Here is a 22709-nt window from a genome sequence, read left to right on the forward strand (position 1 = left end):
CGAACTCCTCCTAGGGAAATAATCGAATCAACTTCAAAATTGGTCAGTACAATCTAAAGACCTTTGTGATGAAAAGTTACTCAAAGCTTGTAGTTTCGTGAAAAGCTGTTGCCATGGCAACGCATTCTTCGCCATGAAAATTGAAGGTGTTTTTGAGGGGCTAAAACTGCTCAAAACATAACAAAACTTGTCAAACACATTTAAAATCATGAATGTAGTTATCTGATGTGACTTTAATGTGTCAGAGTGGCAAGTCGGCTCAATAGCGCCCCCTACAATATTTCGCCGATGCAGCCCTCGCAGTACGTCTCACCTAGATGTATACAAATTGGGAAGCAGGTGTATCTCATATAGACTTAAAAAAAGGTCTTAGGGGACTAAGCTCTAAACCCAACCAGAAGTCAGCCATTTTGAATTTTGTATGAATTTATAGCGTCGTTTGTGCAATTTCCAGGCGCTCTACTTTAACGAACTCCTCCTAGGGAATTAATCAGATCAACTTAGAATTTGGTCGGAACAATCTCAAGACCTTAGTTATTAAATGTTACTAAAAGCTTTAGGTTTCATCAAACGACGTGGATTTGGTGTGGCAGCCATTTTACATGGTTCACCATCATCCATCAAGCTGTTGTAACTCTACTGTACTTTGTCAAAACTGTCCCAAACTTGACATGGTTGTTGACTGTCATGACTTTAGGACTTCTGCATGCCAATATTAACTCATAGTCATAGCGCCACCTACTGATAAGCACGGACGTAAGCAGGATTCTATAATTACAGCGGACCAAACACTGAACTTATTAAAAGGGTTTGTGGGCACACCATGAGAAAAAGACTTCTCTGATCTAAATATGTGCAAACTAAGATGCTTGGAGAGCAAAAGTTAGATAACAGTGGGTTTTCAAACCATGTCAGTCGACATTAGTATAAATGATCTGTCCAGAGCTTCTACTTGAGAATCAGGTTAAATGTCACAATGAATGCTTCACAAAACAGTCTAAAGTTACAGAAGAGCTTAAAAAGAAAATGGTGTTAAATTAAAGTGTTCAAGTAAAAGCAAATGATACTACTGTTTTCTTAACTTTCATGTAAGTCCAAATAAAATCAGAACACTGCAGGGAGTTGAACCCCATCCCAGTAAACTGACAGTCTGTTATGTTACTAACCCTGAAGCGCATTCACGCACATTCATTTTCTTGATGATCTTAACAGGCTTTCATTTATGATTGTATTGGAGGTACCCTCAACACATTTGAGGCTTAAGACCTGTCAACGCGATCTTGTTACGCTGCTGGTCGACGCAGGAAATATCATCTAACTCATGCACGCAGTGTTTGATGGTCACAGAAACGCACGGCAGCGTCCTCCAGAGTCCTGCCAGTACCCTCGACGTGCGTGAATGTGCGAGGGCCCGGTCAATGCTGCTTGCAGCTTTAATTATTATTATTATTCTTCCGATTATTTTTCATGTTTCGTCGCAAAAAGGAGGTGCTTGGGATTCTGGCAACATTTTGAAATTTTGCACGCAAGCCAGAATTTTTGAAAATTGCAGTCTGATTGGGGTGTCCAGCTGCGTTTTGAAATATTGGCTCGCTAGCGCCCCCTATTGAGTAGCCCCAACATTGGGTTTCACCTAGCTGTATGAAATTTGGTAGGTATGTGGAACGTGATGGGGCGTACAAAAAATCCTCTTGGAATTTTTCACTAAACCAAACAGGAAGTCGGCCATTTTGAAGTGTATGACGTTTTTGGACCGTTTCAAGGCATCATACTTTAATGAACTCCTCCTAGAGATTGAACCCGATCGACTTCAGACTTGGTCAGTATGCTCTTGAGACCTTGGCAGTGAAATGTTACTCAAAGATCAAAAAGTTATCGTACTATGTATCCGTGGCGTGGCGTCAAAAAAACACCATTCGCCATGAAAAAGGAAGTAGTTGTAACTCGGCCGTACATTGTCTAATCTGCTCCAAATCTCTCATATGTCATATCATCCTGACTCAGAACACATCTATATGAAAATGTAGAATCATAGTAAGAGCGCCACCTAGTGGCAACTGGAAGTTGTACGTTTTGTACTTTGACATCCTGCTCCTCACAGATTAATCAGATCCCTCTCAAATGTTGCCAGGAAAGCCTTAAGACCTTGATCATGCTTCATTGTGAAGATTGTAAGAAGTTGTCGAAGGGCGGCGACGTGGCGGCTCGGCGAATTTCGATCCTTCGCCATGAACGAATAAACTGATGTAACTCGACTCCACATCATCAGATCTTTACCAGATTTCACATGTTTGATTAGACTCCAGGCCTGAAGACATCTGCAGGCCAATTTTTAATCATAGTCATAGCGCCACCTACTGGTAACAGTAAGTTAAAGACTTTATACTTTGCCTTGTTTCTCTTAGTAGGTAAATCAGATCAACATCAAACTACTTCCACACAAATGTAAGAAGTTCATAATGCCAGTTCATGAAGCTTTTGATGTTTCGTCAAACGCCGTTGCCGTGGCGACGCAGTCTTCGCTGTGAAAAACGAAGGTCATTTTGAGAGGCTAAAAAAGCTCGAAACATAAGCAAACTCTGCACGCAGATTACAATCCCAAAATGTAGTGATATAAAATGCTTTTATTCATTCAGAGTGGCAAATCGGCTCAATAGCGCCCCCTACAACATTTTGACGAAGCAGCCCTCGCACTACGTTTCACATAGATTTACAAAATTTGGTGGGCACATGTATAACATGTGGACTTAAATAAAAGTCTCTTGGGACCATGCTCTAAACCCAACCGGAAGTCACCCATTTTGAATTTCTTTTGAATTTCTAGTGTCGTTTTTGTCATTTCCAGGCGCTGCACTTTAACAAACTCCTCCTAGGGAAATAATCGAATCAACTTCAAAATTGGTCAGTACAATCTAAAGACCTTTGTGATGAAAAGTTACTCAAAACTTGTTGTTTCGTGAAAAGCTGTTGCCGTGGCAACGCATTCTTCGCCATGAAAAATGAAGGTGTTTTTGAGGGGCTAAAAATGCTCAAAACATAACAAAACTTGTCAAACACATTTAAAATCATGAATGTAGTTATCTGATGTGACTTTAATGTGTCAGAGTGGCAAGTCGGCTCAATAGCGCCCCCTACAATATTTCGCCGATGCAGCCCTCGCAGTACGTCTCACCTAGATGTATAAAATTTGGGAAGTAGGTGTATCACATATAGACTTAAAAAAAGGTCTTAGGGGTCTAAGCTCTAAACCCAACCAGAAGTCAGCCATTTTGAATTTTGTATGAATTTATAGTGTCGTTTGTGCAATTTCCAGGCGCTCTACTTTAACGAACTCCTCCTAGGGAATTAATCAGATCAACTTAGAATTTGGTCGGAACTATCTCAAGACCTTAGTGATTAAAAGTTACTAAAAGCTTTAGGTTTCATCAAACGACATGGATTTGGTGTGGCAGCCATTTTACATGGTTCACCATCATCCATCAAGCTGTTGTAACTCTACTGTACTTTGTCAAAACTGTCCCAAACTTGACATGGTTGTTGACTGTCATGACTTTAGGACTTCTGCATGCCAATATTAACTCATAGTCATAGCGCCACCTACTGATAAGCACGGACGTAAGCAGGATTCTATAAATACAGCGGCCCAAACTGAACTTATTAGAAGGGTTTGTGGGCACACCATGAGAAAAAGACTTCTCTGATCTAAATATGTGCAAACTAAGATGCTTGGAGAGCAAAAGTTAGATAACAGTAGGTTATCCAAACCATATCAGTCGACATTAGTATAAATGATCTGTCCAGAGCTTCTACACGAGAATCAGGTTAAATGTCACAATGAATGCTTCACAAAACAGTCTAAAGTTACAGAAGAGCTTAAAAAGAAAACGGTGTTAAATTAAAGTGTTCAAGTAAAAGCAAATGATACTACTGTTTTCTTAACTTTCATGTAAGTCCAAATAAAATCAGGACACTGCAGGGAGTTGAACCCCATCCCAGTAAACTGACTGTCTGTTATGTTACTAACCCTGAAGCGCATTCACGCACATTCATTTTCTTGATGATCTTAACAGGCTTTCATTTATGATTGTATCGGAGGTACCCTCAACACATTTGAGGCTTAAGACCTGTCAACGCGATCTTGTTACGCTGCTGGTCGACGCAGGAAATATCATCTAACTCATGCACACAGTGTTTGATGGTCAAAGAAACGCACGGCAGCGTCCTCCAGAGTCCTGCCAGTACCCTCGACGTGCGTGAATGTGCGAGGGCCCGGTCAATGCTGCTTGCAGCTTTAATTATTATTATTATTCTTCCCTATGATGAAAATGCGTTTAAGGGTATCTGACATGTCCCCAACCTCCCCATATTTGGCGAGCATATCAGGACTGCGGGAAATTTTGATATTTTATGGGTCCAATGCTCGAGCATGACAAAATGACTCGCTAGCGCCCCCTAGAAGTTGGAAAGGCAAGCCCCGACAGCCCGTATGTCCAAATTACTTAAGATTTTACAGACATGAGCAACTGAATGAGTTCTACAAAAAATCCTCTTGGGACCCTAAGCTCCGCCTACCAAAATCTTCCGCCATTTTGAATTTTGTAAAAAAAAAAAAAAAATCACTTCTCCTAGACCCCGTGTCTGATTGGTACCAAACTTGCTGTGAATCATTATTGGATATCTATCATCAACAGTTATGAAAAGTTTGTTGATATCTTATTGCATTAAGAATATATGGACCAATGAATTTCATGAGGAATTGGCCTTCTACAGCAATATATATAACTTCAAAACCATGTGGCTTATCACCACGAAATCTGTAGCATATGTTCACATTGTGTCCTGTAACATACCCTCAAATTTTTATTCCATACAACCTCTAGGGGGCGATGCAGTAATACTCCCATTTCTTTGCATTTTGAGGCATTTTTCATTGTTTTCAGGCATTGTACTTTAACGAACTCCTCCCACAGAATTTATACAATCAACTTCAAATTTGGTCAAGATGATCTAAAGACATTCATGATGAAAAGTTACTGAAATGGTGTACTGACATTGAACGACCTTTGTTTTATGTGGCGCCCATGTCAGGCACATTTCGTGCCGTTCGCCATGAAAGAGGAAGTTGTTGTAACTACAAGGTACTTTATTCAATCTGCCCCAAACTTGTTTTGCATGATGCTGGTCCAAGCCTGAACACATTTCCATGCCAACATTTTTACAAAGTCATAGCGCCACCTACTGGCACAAGAAAATGACAAGTTTTATACTTTGATGTACTTCGACTAGGAAGTTGCCCAAACCGCTCTCAAATATGGTAAGGTAATTTGTAAGACAATGATGATGCTTCATCATGAATATTGTGTGTTGTCGTTAAACGCTGTTGCCGTGGCAACATGTCATTTGCCATGAAAAATGAAGCTTATTTTTCTGTGGCTTAGGATGCTCAACAAGCCTTGGAACTTTGCACAGGTGTCATAGGTGATGGAAATAAATATTTCATATGGCTTTTTGGCTTGACCCTTTCAAATTGCCTCGATAGCGCCCCCTACAAATATTCAAAAATGCAGCCCCAGCGCTACGTTTGACCTACATGTATGCAATTTGGTAGCCACGTGTATCATATGAAGACTTAAAAAAAAGTGTCTTGGGACCATGCTCTAAAATTAACGGAAAGTCGGCCATTTTGATTTTTGTGTGAATTTCCCCATGCTTTCTAGTCGCTATACTTTAACAAACTCCTCCTAGGGACTTTGTCAGATCCACTTCAAATTTGGTCAGTATAATCTAAAGACTGTTGCAATTAAAAGTTACTAAAAGTTTTACGTTTGCTGGAATGGCGTAGCCGTGGCATGGCGGCCATTTTAAGTGATTCGCCGTTAAACAAGCTGATGTAACTCCACTGGAATTGCTCAAATCTGTCCCAAACTTGCCATACTTGATAATAGTCATGGCCTGAGGATGTCTATGAGCCAATTTCCACTTAAAGTCATAGTGCCACCTACTGACAACAGGAAGACAGCGTTATGTGACACTGAATTGGATATACATGATGTGGTCTATATTTGATATAGAGCAACATAATGCATGTTTGCGCGTGTTCTCTAGCGCCACATAGTGGATACAGGAACTGGTGAAATATTTGCACTCCATAATTTCCAGTGTCACACAGTCCAATCATTAAAAATACGTCTAACTTGTGGGCTCGCTGTCTGATGGTCGCAGATGTTTATGGCCGCTTCTGCCGGCATTCTGCCAGTACCTCCGACGTGCGGGAGGATGCGAGGGCCCGTACATCGCTGCTTGCAGCTTTAATTATTATTATTATTATTATTATTATTTTGCCTCAATAAAATATGAGGCAATTTCTCGTTGTGGTCATAAAACTATTACTATTGTATTTAATAAAACAATGGCATCAAAATGTAATTGTACAGTTGTTGGGGAAAATCTAAATGACTAATTATAATATGTGCTTACAAAGGCTGGTGTCCTTATGAGATCATTTTTATGGGACCCTGTCCTTGTGTGAACTTCCTCTGACATTAAGCGCCACAGCTGTTCAGTCTATCTATCCGAAAGAACACTCAGCACTGCTTGTAAAGGTAAATAAAGTTGTAGACGGTGTCAATACTTCATGGCGTCTTCCGATTATAAAAGTGACCTTTGTACTAGAACGAATTGTTAAAGTGTCCCGATAATTAGAATATGCTGTATGAAGGCAATTTGTGTGTTATCCTTTTGTGACGTATTGCCTGTGACACTGTATGTTTACTTATAAATATCAGAGGCTCGGAGACAGATCTCAGAGCAGCCTTGATCCATGTATACTGTATGTGAATCAACTCTGTCTCCTTCTTTGCGAAGAATAAATGTCCTGTTTAATGATTGTTACCACGGCTCGAGTGAATTTTTCCTAACATAATGGTCCTTCGAACGCCGGAGCTCAATATCTCCACTTGTCTCCAGCTTTGAACCTGAATCTGTGCACAGTAGAGCTTAGGACTCTCGGAGAAAGCCCTCCGCCTTCTCCTCACACGAGAATAGTTTGGCAAATTGAGAGGCCAGGATTGTGCTGAGGAGGAGACGGAGTGACGAGTCCCTTTTTGTGAACCGAGCAGGTTGGAGAATCATTACAGGGAACCTGGGATTATAGGAATCCAAAATCATTACAGGTAATAAGAATGTTGGCCCGTACAGCCTAACCGTGAAGTACTCTAAACAAAATGTAGATGAAAAAAACACTTTAGTGGAGGGACACTAATTAAAAAGTCTGAAGGAGACTTACATAAACTACAATGCTTTAGTTAATAGGTAACTAAAAAGAGGTTTAAACAGAAACCTGGGTTAATAGGTAACCAAAAAGAAAAAGACATTTAGAGGGATTCTATCAACTTGAGGAATTCTATATTTATTTGTCGGCTATAAAATATAAAAAAATAATAATAATAATAATCAATAAAAAGAGAGACATTTAGAGAGATTCCAGATCTTTTATGTTGACGAACAACTAGAGGAATTAAATATTTGTCGTCGGCTCAGGGAGCCTAAAGAACAATTAAAGGAAAATGATAATCCTTTGTATTCATCCAAATAGCAATTCAGTTTAGTTTCAGCCTTTCAACACTTAGTGTTGACATCTCAATGTATTCAGGAACTGTCTTCTCTAGTTTTATGTTTTATTATTTTTTTTATCCATTTTTTACAGCTAAAGCTATAGCCACACATTGTCAGATTTCAGACACTATGCAATTTAAAGTAGAAATGTTGTGCTCTCGCACAATAAACCAGATGTCTGGATATTTATCATGTTATATCTATTTAATAGTTACAAGGAAAACTACTTGATACTTCAGTATTTCATGATACTCATCAACTGCTATGTGAAAATGTGTTTTACTACACAGTGAATATCAGTAGTCATAAGCTAATACAAATACAGCCTCCCAGTATCAAATGCCAGGAAGATGTCAAGAGCTCTACAAATACATACTGATACACAGATTCCAAAAATGTTATATTGAATAAGTCTGTCAGTCTGTCAAGAATACTTTAACATTTCAGCTCTCTACCTTCAGTGTTTAGTAATTACATTTTTTAAGTTAGTGAAATAACTGCAATAAATGCAATTCTTAATCCCAGTGGGGTTTATTGAAGTATTCTACCTTTCTGTTTGTCACTCCCCTGCACATGCCTTCTATGTTTCTTTATTCAAATACACTTGACACTTTTACATTACACTTGTTTATAGCACTGTTATCCATCTGTTTGTGCACTGTGTTGATTGTTTTAATGTTATTCATCACTCGTCATGTCAAATTCCTTGTATGTGCAACATACCTCTGCAATAAACGGTTGTGATTCTGATAAGGCCACATGTTATCATGTCATATGCAGACAGAAGAGAGTGATGCTTTTATTATATGTAGCGATTAAAGATGGATTCATATTTTTCTTGCTTGCCTGACGTTACATTCGGCTCACCGTTCTGCTTGATGAAGGCCTGAGAAAACAAAATATATTATTATTATTAGGGCCCGAGCACCGACGTAGTCGGAGCGGAGGACCTATTGTATTCGTAATGTTTATTATTCTTCCGATTATTTTTCATGTTTCGTCGCAAAAAGGAGGTGCTTGGGATACTGGAAGGTTTTCGAGATTTGGCATGCAAGCCAGAATTTGCGAAAATTGCAGTCTGATTGGGGTGTCCAGCTGCGTTATGAAATATTGGCTCGCTAGCGCCCCCTATTGAGTAGCCCCAACATTGGGTTTCACCTAGCTGTATGAAATTTGGTAGGTATGTGGAACGTGATGGGGTGTACAAAAAATCCTCTTGGAATTTTCCACTAAACCAAACAGGAAGTCGGCCATTTTGAAGTGTATGACGTTTTTGGACCGTTTCAAGGCATCATACTTTAACGAACTCCTCCTAGAGATTTAACCCGATCGACTTCAGATTTTTTCAGTCTGCTCTTGAGACCTTGGCAGTGAAATGTTACTCAAAGATCAAAAAGTTATCGAACTATGTATCCGTGGCGTGGTGTCAAAAAAACACCATTCGCCACGAAAAAGGAAGTTGTTGTAACTCGGCCGTACATTGTCTAATCTGCTCCAAATCTCTCATATGTCATGTCATCCTGACTCAGAACATATCTCTATCACAGCTTAGAATCATAGTAAGAGCGCCACCTAGTGGCAACTGGAAGTTGTACGTTTTCTACTTTGACATCCTGATCCTCACAGATTAATCAGATCCCTCTCAAATGTTGCCAGGAAAGCCTTAAGACCTTGATAATGCTTCATTGTGAAGATTGTAAGAAGTTATCGGATGGCGGCGACGTGGCGGCTCGGCGAATTGCGATCCTTCGCCATGAACGAATAAACTGATGTAACTTGACTCCACATCATCAGATCTTTACCAGATTTTACATGTTTGATTAGACTCCAGGCCTGAAGACATCTGCAGGCCAATTTTTAATCATAGTCATAGCGCCACCTACTGGTAACAGTAAGTTAAAGTCTTTATACTTTGTCTTGTTTCTCTTAGTAGGTAAATCAGATCAACATCAAACTACTTCCACACAAATGTAAGAAGTTCATAATGCCAGTTCATGAAGCTTTTGACGTTTCGTCAAACGCCGTTGCCGTGGCGACGCAGTCTTCGCCGTGAAAAACAAAGGTCATTTTGAGAGGCTAAAAGAGCTTGAAACATAAGCAAACTCAGCACGCAGATTACAAGCCCAAAATGTAGTTATATAATATGATTTTATTGCTTCAGAGGGGCAAATCGGCTCAATAGCGCCCCCTACAAAACTTCGACGAAGCAGCCCTCGCACTACATTTCACATAGATTTACAAAATTTGGTGGGCACATGTATCACATGTGGACTTAAATAAAAGTCTCTTGGGACCATGCTTTAAACCCAACCGGAAGTCAGACATTTTGCATTTGTTATGAATTTCTAGTGTCGTTTTTGTCATTTCCAGGCGCTGCACTTTAACGAACTCCTCCTAGGGAAATAATCGAATCAACTTCAAAATTGGTCAGTACAATCTAAAGACCTTTGTGATGAAAAGTTACTCAAAGCTTGTTGTTTCGTGAAAAGCTGTTGCCGTGGCGACGCATTCTTCGCCATAAAAATGAAGGTGTTTTTGAGGGGCCAAAAATGCTCAAAACATAACGAAACTTGTCACACACATTTAAAACCCTGAATGTAGTTATCTGATGTAACTTTAATGTTTCAGAGTGGCAAGTCGGCTCGATAGCGCCCCCTACAATATTTCGACGATGCAGCCCTCGCAGTACGTCTCACCTAGATGTATACAAATTGGGAAGCAGGTGTATCACATGTAGACTTAAAAAAGGTCTTTGGGCTCTAAGCCCTAAACCCAACCAGAAGTCAGCCATTTTGAATTTTGTATGAATTTCTAGTGTCGTTTGTGCAATTTCCAGGTGCTCTACTTTAACAAACTCCTCCTCGGGAATTAATCAGATCAACTTAGAATTTGGTCAGAACAATCTCAAGACCTTAGTGATTAAAAGTTACTAAAAGCTTTAGGTTGCATCAAAAGACGTGGATTTGGTGTGGCAGCCATTTCACATGGTTCACCATCATCCATCAAGCTGTTGTAACTCAACTGTACTTTGTCAAAACTGTCCCAAACTTGACATGGTTGTTGACTGTCATGACTTTAGGACTTCTGCATGCCAATATTAACTCCTAGTCATAGCGCCACCTACTGATAAGCACGGACGTAAGCAGGATTCTATAATTACAGCTGCCCAAACACTGAACTTATTAAAAGGGTTTGTGGGCACACCATGAGAAAAAGACTTCTCTGATCTAAATATGTGCAAACTAAGATGTTTGGGGAGCAAAAGTTAGATAACAGTGGGCTTTCAAACCATGTCAGTCGACATTAGTATAAATGATCTGTCCAGAGCTTCTACATGAGAATCAGGTTAAATATTACAATGAATGCTTCACACTACAATCTAAAGTTACAGAAGAGCTTAAAATGAAAACAGTGTTAAATTAAAGTGTTCAAGTGAAAGCAAATGACACTGTTTTCTTAACTTTCATGTAAGTCCAAATCCAATCAGCAGGACACTGCAGGGAGTTGAACCCCATCCCAGTAAACTGACAGTCTGTTATGTTACTAACACTGAAGCGCATTCACGCACATTCATTTTCTTGATGATCTTAACAGGCTTACATTTATGATTGTATTGGAGGTACCCTCAACACATTTGAGGCTTAAGACCTGTCAACACGATCTTGTTACGCTGCTGGTCGACGCAGGAAATATCATCTAACTCGTGCACGCAGTGTTTGATGGTCACAGAAATGCACGGCCGCGTCAACCAGAGTCCTGCCAGTACCCTCGATGTGCTTGCAGCTTTTATTCTTATTTTTTTTACAGTCACTCGTCATCAGAGATTGAGGATACCAGCCAGACGCTGCAGTCAAGTCCTCTTTTAAGGTGTATAAGACTTGTTAACAAGCTAGACTGTGATGCAGTTATATTACAATGTTCTTGATACTATTTTAATTCAGCGTTTCACTCTTAATGCTATTTTGATTCAGTGTCTGAGGGAGTGTCGCTGAGATCGAAAAGTGGCCGATGGTATTCTACTGTTCAGAGGTATGTACCGATCCCTGGAGTGGTATGCTGCTGTTGTTCAGAGGGAGGTACCGATCCCTGGAGTGGTATGCTGCTATTGTTCAGAGGGAGGTACCTATCCCTGGAGTGGTATGCTGCTGTTGTTCAGAGGGAGGGACCGATACCTGATGATAAAACAGATGTTAGGCTACTTTGTTAATAAAGCCAAAGAAATACATTTACGGCATCACTGTTCGTGAATCAAAATAATTTACATAAAATGTGCATATGCATCAAGAGACGGCACTGGTGTGCCTGTCTGAGAGTGAACTACCACTTTCAAGCGGAACCTGCCTTCAGCAAACAGTGTGCCGCTGCAAAAGTACTGGCATATGATGAAGAATACACATTGTGGCCAGAATTCCTAACCAAATGACTCCTAGGTGCTACTTCAGCCCCCCCTGCTGTGTCGACCCCTTGAATGACCAAATGCCAACTGTGTGTCCTTCCTGCAGGTCTGAATGTGAATGACCCCTTCCTGCCCTTTGTCTCTACTTGTAATTACATTATGTCTGGTCATAATGTTCCCTAGTTTTCTAGTATTTACATGCAGTCTAAACACTGCTCTGGCTCCCTGTATAAAATGCTTCTTTTTCATTTGTTCTGGGTCAACTCACCGGCTCAGATCTGCTCTGTGAGGTCACCAGTGTGCCGGCATGCTTTAATAAACTCACAACACCACAGCCACTTCTGAACTGTACTTGAATGATTTCTTCAACACATTCCACTCCAGGGATAGGTACTGTTGTGTAATATCGAATAATATTGTAACAAATGTCAAACACTGTATCATAGGGAGACCTGCTATATTATGCTCACATGCACAGTACAGGACTGAATGGGTTAACCCTCCTGTTATGTTCGTTTCTTAGGTACAGCCATGGTGTTCGCGGGTCAATATGACCCGGTGCATGTTAATTAAATCATCCAAAAGTTGTCAGAAACCAAAAAATCCTAATAAATATAGTTTGTACCTCATCACCAACACCCTTACTAACAATTCAATCAGTATTTAGTGGAATGAAGTAATTCCCCCCTCTATAGATCATAGTTCAATGAGGATAACTCACTCGTTTTAATGAAAAATACATGTTCAAACTATTTTTTAGGTACATTGGAAAAACCTAGATGTAAATTGCATTAGTCTACCATAACATGTATTTTTCTCTAAATTATTTTAAAACTTTATTTTTTTCATGGGGTGATGTAGATAAATGGAGATGAGACACCTCTGCTGTTCAGGGTCATATTGACGCGCTCACTCAAAATCAAGCCAAATGAGTCAGAAGGATTTATATTGAAAGTAAACTTTACTTATGTTTACTTATAGTGTTAAGAAATAGACATTTACAAAAATTAACAAGAGATCAGCACAATGAACGAGGTGTGTGTGTGTGTGTGTGTGTGTGTGTGTGTGTGTGTGTGTGTGTGTGTGTGTGTGTCTACACAGCGCAAAAGTGACATGTCGTCACGGTGTGCTTTGTGCAAATACATGTTGGCTCTGTCTTTATAATATTTGCATAAGACAGTCTTGGCTGACATGTGTTGGGTGAGGATGACCACTGTCTTTCAAAATTTTTTGACACGAATGTCTCTCTTGGAGGAACAGGTATATCAGTTTCCTCATCTGATGGTTCATAATCAGCACCATTATAATCTGAATTGACCTCAAGATGGTCTTCATCTTCAGACACATCCTCTTCTATTTCACTGTCGTGATCAAGGATGTGCTCCAGAGCCTTCAGGGCTGTCATCCTTTTGTTTCTGCTCATTTTGTCCTCCAGTAAGCTGGTGTGTTGTATGTATCTGCAGAGTTTAATGTTGGTAGGACTCCCAAGCAACCCTTTCGTATGTTTCTCCCCTCTCCTGCTAAGTGTGGGCAGAGTTTTCCCATGAGAAAAAAAAAGGTTAAATAAATAGTATCTTTCTCGAACAGGTGCGGTAGTGAGACCGCACCTGTGTGTGTGTGTGTGTGTGTGTGTGTGTGTGACACATGTTGGGAGGAGTAAGAAATACTTTGTCTCACATTTTCAAAGAAAGAAATGGTCTAAACTTGACCCTTCTGACCCCTTACAGCCTCCACTTTCGCTGCCGGGTCAAATTGACCCGAACATCATCTCTGTAATATAAACCTGCAGGGGGGGGGTTGCAAATACATGATATTTTTTATTTAATTTTTTTCACGTTGATTACCCTAATTAAGGCAAGCCAGACGCTGCAGTCAAGTCCTCTTTTAAGGTGTATAAGACTTGTTAACAAGCTAGACTGTGATGCAGTTCTATTACAATGTTCTTGATACTATTTTAATTCAGCGTTTCACTCTTAATGCTATTTTGATTCAGTGTCTGAGGGAGTGTCGCTGAGATCGAAAAGTGGCCGATGGTATTCTACTGTTCAGAGGTATGTACCGATCCCTGGAGTGGTATGCTGCTGTTGTTCAGAGGGAGGTACCTATCCCTGGAGTGGTATGCTGCTGTTGTTCAGAGGGAGGTACCGATCCCTGGAGTGGTATGCTGCTATTGTTCAGAGGGAGGTACCTATCCCTGGAGTGGTATGCTGCTGTTGTTCAGAGGGAGGGACCGATACCTGATGATAAAACAGATGTTAGGCTACTTTGTTGATAAAGCCAAAGAAATACATTTACGGCATCACTGTTCGTGAATCAAAATAATTTACATAAAATGTGCATATGCATCAAGAGACGGCACTGGTGTGCCTGTCTGAGAGTGAACTACCACTTTCAAGCGGAACCTGCCTTCAGCAAACAGTGTGCCGCTGCAAAAGTACTGGCATATGATGAAGAATACACATTGTGGCCAGAATTCCTAACCAAATGACTCCTAGGTGCTACTTCAGCCCCCCCTGCTGTGTCGACCCCTTGAATGACCAAATGCCAACTGTGTGTCCTTCCTGCAGGTCTGAATGTGAATGACCCCTTCCTGCCCTTTGTCTCTACTTGTAATTACATTATGTCTGGTCATAATGTTCCCTAGTTTTCTAGTATTTACATGCAGTCTAAACACTGCTCTGGCTCCCTGTATAAAATGCTTCTTTTTCATTTGTTCTGGGTCAACTCACCGGCTCAGATCTGCTCTGTGAGGTCACCAGTGTGCCGGCATGCTTTAATAAACTCACAACACCACAGCCACTTCTGAACTGTACTTGAATGATTTCTTCAACACATTCCACTCCAGGGATAGGTACTGTTGTGTAATATCGAATAATATTGTAACAAATGTCAAACACTGTATCATAGGGAGACCTGCTATATTATGCTCACATGCACAGTACAGGACTGAATGGGTTAACCCTCCTGTTATGTTCGTTTCTTAGGTACAGCCATGGTGTTCGCGGGTCAATATGACCCGGTGCATGTTAATTAAATCATCCAAAAGTTGTCAGAAACCAAAAAATCCTAATAAATATAGTTTGTACCTCATCACCAACACCCTTACTAACAATTCAATCAGTATTTAGTGGAATGAAGTAATTCCCCCCTCTATAGATCATAGTTCAATGAGGATAACTCACTCGTTTTAATGAAAAATACATGTTCAAACTATTTTTTAGGTACATTGGAAAAACCTAGATGTAAATTGCATTAGTCTACCATAACATGTATTTTTCTCTAAATTATTTTAAAACTTTATTTTTTTCATGGGGTGATGTAGATAAATGGAGATGAGACACCTCTGCTGTTCAGGGTCATATTGACGCGCTCACTCAAAATCAAGCCAAATGAGTCAGAAGGATTTATATTGAAAGTAAACTTTACTTATGTTTACTTATAGTGTTAAGAAATAGACATTTACAAAAATTAACAAGAGATCAGCACAATGAACGAGGTGTGTGTGTGTGTGTGTGTGTGTGTGTGTGTGTGTGTGTGTGTGTGTGTGTGTGTGTGTGTGTGTGTGTGTGTGTGTGTGTGTGTGTGTGTGTGTGTCTACACAGCGCAAAAGTGACATGTCGTCACGGTGTGCTTTGTGCAAATACATGTTGGCTCTGTCTTTATAATATTTGCATAAGACAGTCTTGGCTGACATGTGTTGGGTGAGGATGACCACTGTCTTTCAAAATTTTTTGACACGAATGTCTCTCTTGGAGGAACAGGTATATCAGTTTCCTCATCTGATGGTTCATAATCAGCACCATTATAATCTGAATTGACCTCAAGATGGTCTTCATCTTCAGACACATCCTCTTCTATTTCACTGTCGTGATCAAGGATGTGCTCCAGAGCCTTCAGGGCTGTCATCCTTTTGTTTCTGCTCATTTTGTCCTCCAGTAAGCTGGTGTGTTGTATGTATCTGCAGAGTTTAATGTTGGTAGGACTCCCAAGCAACCCTTTCGTATGTTTCTCCCCTCTCCTGCTAAGTGTGGGCAGAGTTTTCCCATGAGAAAAAAAAAGGTTAAATAAATAGTATCTTTCTCGAACAGGTGCGGTAGTGAGACCGCACCTGTGTGTGTGTGTGTGTGTGTGTGTGTGTGTGTGACACATGTTGGGAGGAGTAAGAAATACTTTGTCTCACATTTTCAAAGAAAGAAATGGTCTAAACCTGACCCTTCTGACCCCTTACAGCCTCCACTTTCGCTGCCGGGTCAAATTGACCCGAACATCATCTCTGTAATATAAACCTGCAGGGGGGGGGTTGCAAATACATGATATTTTTTATTTAATTTTTTTCACGTTGATTACCCTAATTAAGGCAAGCCAGACGCTGCAGTCAAGTCCTCTTTTAAGGTGTATAAGACTTGTTAACAAGCTAGACTGTGATGCAGTTCTATTACAATGTTCTTGATACTATTTTAATTCAGCGTTTCACTCTTAATGCTATTTTGATTCAGTGTCTGAGGGAGTGTCGCTGAGATCGAAAAGTGGCCGATGGTATTCTACTGTTCAGAGGTATGTACCGATCCCTGGAGTGGTATGCTGCTGTTGTTCAGAGGGAGGTACCGATCCCTGGAGTGGTATGCTGCTGTTGTTCAGAGGGAGGTACCGATCCCTGGAGTGGTATGCTGCTATTGTTCAGAGGGAGGTACCTATCCCTGGAGTGGTATGCTGCTGTTGTTCAGAGGGAGGTACCGATCCCTGGAGTGGTATGCTGCTATTGTTCAGAGGGAGGTACCGATCCCTGGAGTGGTATGCTGCTGTTGTTCAGAGGTATGTACCGATACCTGGAGTGGTATGCTGCTGTTGTTCAGAGGGAGGTACCGATACCTGGAGTGGTATGCTGCTATTGTTCAGTGGTAGGTACCTATCCCTGGAGTGGTATGCTGCTATTGTTCAGTGGTAGGTACCTATCCCTGGAGTGGTATGCTGCTGTTGTTCAGAGGGAGGTACCGATACCTGGAGTGGTATGCTGCTGTTGTTCAGAGGGAGGTACCGATACAGAAGTTTCATACAGAAAAAGTACTTTGAAATATTTTTTCTAGATTTTAAAACTTTGAAACGGGTCAATTTGACCCGCAACATAACAGGAGGGTTAAATGTACTCCACACCATAATAGGAAATATCGGCCACAGCTACGCTTCTACTGTAAATTAATTACGTCATGTAAGAGGGGGCCCGATAGGAAGCCTGCCAAAAAGGGGGGTGGGGCCTTACACGCTTTAGCATGTAAACTTGTACTAACTTGATTTTGGAAATAAAGACAGTTGCTTTACCATAGTTTTGCAAGGAAATTAGAACTAGAGTTTCCTCTCTTTCTTTCCTTCTCCCCCTTCGTCGTACCAGGAGGGGCGCCTTCCGTCAGAGGTGAGTGTGAATTCTTATTTAGACTCGTGATTGGTCAAACCATATAAAACGTCTCTAAAGAAACCAAAAAGTACGTCGTTCACAGTGGGGTAAATCCACCCACAGATTCTGCCTAAGTGTCCTGGTAGTTCCAAATCCAATCAGCAGGACACTGCAGGGAGTTGAACCCCATCCCAGTAAACTGACAGTCTGTTATGTTACTAACACTGAAGCGCATTCACGCACATTCATTTTCTTGATGATCTTAACAGGCTTTCATTTATGATTGTATTGGATGTACCCTCAACACATTTGAGGCTTGAGACCTGGCAACACGATCTTGCTACGCTGCTGGTCGACGCAGGAAATATAATCTAACTCGTGCACGCAGTGTATGATGGTCACGGAAATGCACGGCAGCGTCCTCCAGAGTCCTGCCAGTACCCTCGACGTGCGTGAATGTGCGAGGGCCCGGTCAATGCTGCTTGCAGCTTTAATTATATATTTGAGACCATCATCTCACTCACTGCATTCTTCTGTATCGGTAGCTACAAGTCTCTAATCGTCTTACCTCCATTTCCTCCAAGGAGGCAGAACCATCGTCCACTCTCTGTCCAAGGCCGTGACTGAAACTTGAGTAACGCTCCTGTGTGAATCACACAGAGATAATATTACTGTACCTGTAAATAAAAGTCCATTAAACAGTGATTTTCCTTTAGCTGCAGACATACCTTCACCATACCATCGATGAGCCCGTCCTCAATAATGCAAACAGCATTTCTGAGTCCTCTGGCAAAGGTGTCCATGGCTCCGATGTGAGCGATGAACAGGTCCTCCAGGTCTGTGGACTCCCTGCGCACCTTGGCATCAAAGTTCAGGCCTCCTGGCTGCAGACCACCTTGTTCAACGATGACGTGGAGAAGATTAGACACTAAATAATAACGAGGTTCCTGTACCACTGCAATAAACAATTATGAACATTAAAAATGCATTAATCAATATTTTCTATATGATCTATTTCTATTTTGGGGGTTTTCCAGCCAGGATTCTCCTCATCAGCCTTGTTCGCTGCCACAGGAGGCAGCTGTTTTCAGCTAAGTGTTTTCTTATTTGGGGATTTGTTCTCAGTTAAGAACAGAATATACGCGGCTTGAGTAATGTTACAGTGTGCAGGCTATTTTCATTTCAATACTGCACTGTATTATAGTATTCAAATTATACACAGTAGAGTATATAGTTAGTTGAAAAGCGTTTAAAACAGTCAATCAAATTCAGTAAATAGCGATGTTGTTGGTTTCATTACTTTATATACATATAATAAATATACCAATGTCAATTAGGTGGTAATCTGCATGAGGAAAAAAGTTATAATATTCATACGCTTAATTTGACAAAGACAAGCGCTAGGAAGGTTTACGCTGTATTTTACAAAACATTATGGTTTTTTAAGGAAAGTTTGTTCCTCTGCCCCGTGGCCAAAATATCAATCGCTACTAATGAATAATCCTTTAAACCATTGCTAAGTATTTAAACAATGTCTGCTATTTGTATCCTTATCTTACAGTGTTTGGACAACGTCACCTTCACAAACATCATTGGCAACAAACTCTGCTACAAATCAAAGACATTAGTTCACCTTCATGACCGAGGTGGTGTTCCTGAGGTCCATGGGGAACTGGTCCGTGTCCCAGCCCAGGTCAGGAGAGCCCGTGTTGGAGTCAACTGAACCCAGCATCCCAAACCTGTCCACCAGCGGGCGAGGAACATACAGAAAGTAAAACTGTCATCGCGTTAAAGATGCTGTGGACGTGCCAAACAGTTTGCAACAGTGTTTGCTTCGATATTATTCGTAATGTCTCACGCAGACGCCATGACAACGTCATGTTCGTAGGAGTGTCCGGCCAGAGTGGTGTGGTTGGGCTCAATGTTCAACTTGAAGTGACTCTCCAGACCGTAATGCTGAAGGAATCCGATGACACTCATAGCGTCTAAAGAAGAGAGCGACATATGAAATGCATCATTCGGACTCTTTGGATTACAAAGCATACTGGTTTGGACAGACCTTACCGTAGTCATACTGGTGTTTGCAGGGCTCCTTAGGCTTCGGCTCGATGAGAAACTGACACTTCAACCCAATCTTCTCTTTGTACTCTGGTGACAAATATACAGACATGAATGCATGCTGACCAAAACTCTTGATTTGGAATAAATCCCGTATTCATGTGCACACTTACTGACGGCCATTTTGAAGAAGTTGGCCATGTGCTTCAGTTCAGCAGCAATGTCCGTGTTGTGGACGGAGAGGAAACCCTCCCTTCCTCCCCAAAACACTGAGGAGACAAATGTACACAACGATGTGGCAACATGTGCTGCACAACGAACATGTCGATAGTTTAGACACATCAAGTCACTCGTACCGAAATTTTCTGCACCCAGCTTCTTGGCCGTGTCAAGCCCCTTCTTCAGCTGAGCGCCAGCGTAGGCCACAACGTGACAGTCTGGGTTGGTGGCTGCACCATTCATGTACCTGTCACATGGACACAATGTGTATACATCATTACGTTTACTGAGGAAGAACCTCTTTCCTTGCTAAACCTCAGGTGGGGGGGGGGGGCTTCTGAATAAAACTCTGACCTTTGGTGGGCAAAGAGGTTGCAGGTGGCCCACAGCACCTTGATTCCAGTCTGGCTCTGCAGCTGGAGAGCCAGGTCTGTTATTTCATCCAGGTTCCCGTTGGACTCCTCCAGCGTGGAGCCCTCAGGAGCCATATCCCTGTAGGAAACAGAGGATGGATATTACATTTCACTACTTTTAATTACTATTAAATTAATTCATTGCAGCGATTTGCACAGAGGAAGTTGCCAAAGGAGGGTTTTAAGGCACAACCCCGCTGTAGCAAATCTTGCTGGCACTAGATAATCCATGAAACCAATATTCACAAACATGTAAAGTAAAGGTAGTTTGATTATGTAAGCAGATAATAAATATTGAGAAAAAAACAAACCTATCAAAAACAATGAAATGGTCAACTACCTGTCATGAAATGTGTAGTATTTCACCTGTAAAAAAAAAAAGAAAGAGGAAGAAACAGCGGTCACAGAGGAAACACACATCGTAACATATTCAGTAATCGACTGTGTATATGTGACTTTCATTGTAGAATTGAAGTGATTTCCCCTCACACCAAGCTTGCTGAAAAACTCAAAAGCGGCCCGGAGTCGCTTCTTGGCTGAGTCCATAGGAGTTCCTTCATTCCAGGGCCGGTGGAGGGTCGGAGACCCAAAAGGATCAGCTCCTGATAAAAGAAGAAAGATAATATCTGTTGGGCTCAATTAAAAATGTATTTCTGTATACAAATCTAAAAAGACAATAGAATGACAGCGTTCATGTGAGAGCCTATTCCCATAGACTGTTTAAGGAGTGATGACAAAATCAGTGTTAGGTCAGTTGTTACAGTACCAGTCCCACAGAAGGTGTGCCAGTAGTAGACTGAGAACCTCAGCCAGTCCTCCATCTTCCTCCCCATCAGCACCTGCACAGACAAGCACCGATCTGAGACCTTCAAACATGGCGTGCACACACACACACACACACACACACACACACACACACACACACACACACACACACACACACACACACACACACACACACACACACAACTCCATGCAAATAAATATCCTATCACTGATCAAGTTTAAACCACATGTGGTTCATAAAAAAAAAGAAAATAAAGTTCATAGAAAAAGTACATCAATACAAATATATTAAAACAACAAATATATGTTTTTAATAAACATAAATATATGTCCAATCCATCATCACATATATCACAAACTACATCATCATACGCTCAACAATATTACATTAAGTTAGATGAGTCTAAACGCCCTTCTGAAAAAGTTATCTACAGGTATATCATGCAATAGTTGTGTGTGTGTGTGCGTGTGTGTGCGTGTCCCACACCTACCTCCTCTGCATTGTAGTGTTTGAAGCACAGGACCTCTCCGGGCCCAGCATTGGGTGAGTATGGGATCTTGGGTATGCCTGTGAACACCATGAACGTTGTGCAACATTCAATGAAACAAACAGCACATTGAGCTCCTTTAGTCATGTGACATGAGGAACACATATCATCAAAGTGACATGGAAACGAGAGCACAGCATATCACACTGTAATACAGTAGCCTAGGTGTATATTTTAAAAAAATACAAACGTGGTGGTTTGTTTGGGCAAACTGGACATGATGTGGAGTTTTCACAACAAGTCCCTCATTGTTCGCGAGTCGCTGCAGCGCAATACTCCGGACACTTTATGTCCACAACCACAACACACACACACACACACACACACACACACACACACACACACACACACACACACACACACACACACACACACACACACACACACACACACACACACACACACACACACATAGCAGACATTGTAAACGGCACTTGAAATAACATGATTTACCCCCGAAGAATTCCTCCTGCGCTGCCATTTGTGGATCTCAACTTCTACGAGTTCTGCAAGCAGACTGCACGTTTGTCCACGTCCTTCCTCCCGAACAAAGAGCGCAGTTTCCTGTTTAAACACAAGGTGTCGCTAAAACCCTTTTAAACGCGACTCTGGTGTATGGACATATGCAAATGATATGAAGACAATGCTACACGGTAGCATATATATGTAAACCACATATATACATACACACACACACACACACACACACACACACACACACACACACAAACACATAGATTGATACATTGTGTCGTATATATAATCCATTGATTCCTAAAACCACCACACTACTATTTGTATTTGTATAATAATAATAATTAATAATATTATTGTTATCATTGTTATTATTTGTATTATTGTTGTTGGGAGTCAACAGTGCACAAACGGAGATTAAGTTAGACAAATATGTAATTTTGTAATTAAACAAGTGTATTACTTTTGCATACCTGTTTCCCTCTACTGTGTACTGTAATACAAAAATAAAAATATTATATTATAATAAAAATATATTTCTGATAATGATAAAATTATATTTTCAATTATTAATTATATTTCCATTTGACCCTTCAATAGGGTACATACTGAAGTTTTTATTCACACTGTACACATACTATGGAATGTGTCGATTTTTAAGCCATATTTTTATCCTACTAAATATGTATATGTGACATTATTCAAATATCTTCACGATATATGTGAAAAGCAGATATTGAGTCAAAATATATGTAAACGTCTATAGTCATATTTCAAATTGCCATATGGAATTTTCAGGAAATGTGTGCTTT

General features: G+C 40.8%; 1 protein-coding gene across 1 annotated transcript; it reads right to left on the minus strand.

The window, feature by feature from the left end:
* Positions 1 to 3964: 3964 nt before the first annotated feature.
* On the minus strand, positions 3965 to 21963 carry LOC306700002 (uncharacterized protein). The gene is made up of 14 exons (XM_079164866.1): positions 21877 to 21963; positions 21367 to 21443; positions 20856 to 20928; positions 20579 to 20691; positions 20430 to 20455; positions 20031 to 20168; positions 19814 to 19923; positions 19631 to 19726; positions 19464 to 19547; positions 19258 to 19384; positions 19031 to 19138; positions 18128 to 18308; positions 17968 to 18042; positions 3965 to 8500 (listed from the first exon to the last, which is right to left on the minus strand). The coding sequence occupies exons 1-14, from the start codon at positions 21902 to 21904 to the stop codon at positions 8417 to 8419; spliced, it is 1320 nt and encodes a 439-aa protein (XP_079020992.1). The 5' UTR covers positions 21905 to 21963; the 3' UTR covers positions 3965 to 8416.
* Positions 21964 to 22709: the final 746 nt, after the last annotated feature.

Source organism: Pholis gunnellus (assembly GCF_910591455.1).
Source record: "Pholis gunnellus genome assembly, chromosome: 8".
Taxonomy (NCBI): Eukaryota; Metazoa; Chordata; class Actinopteri; order Perciformes; family Pholidae; genus Pholis; species Pholis gunnellus.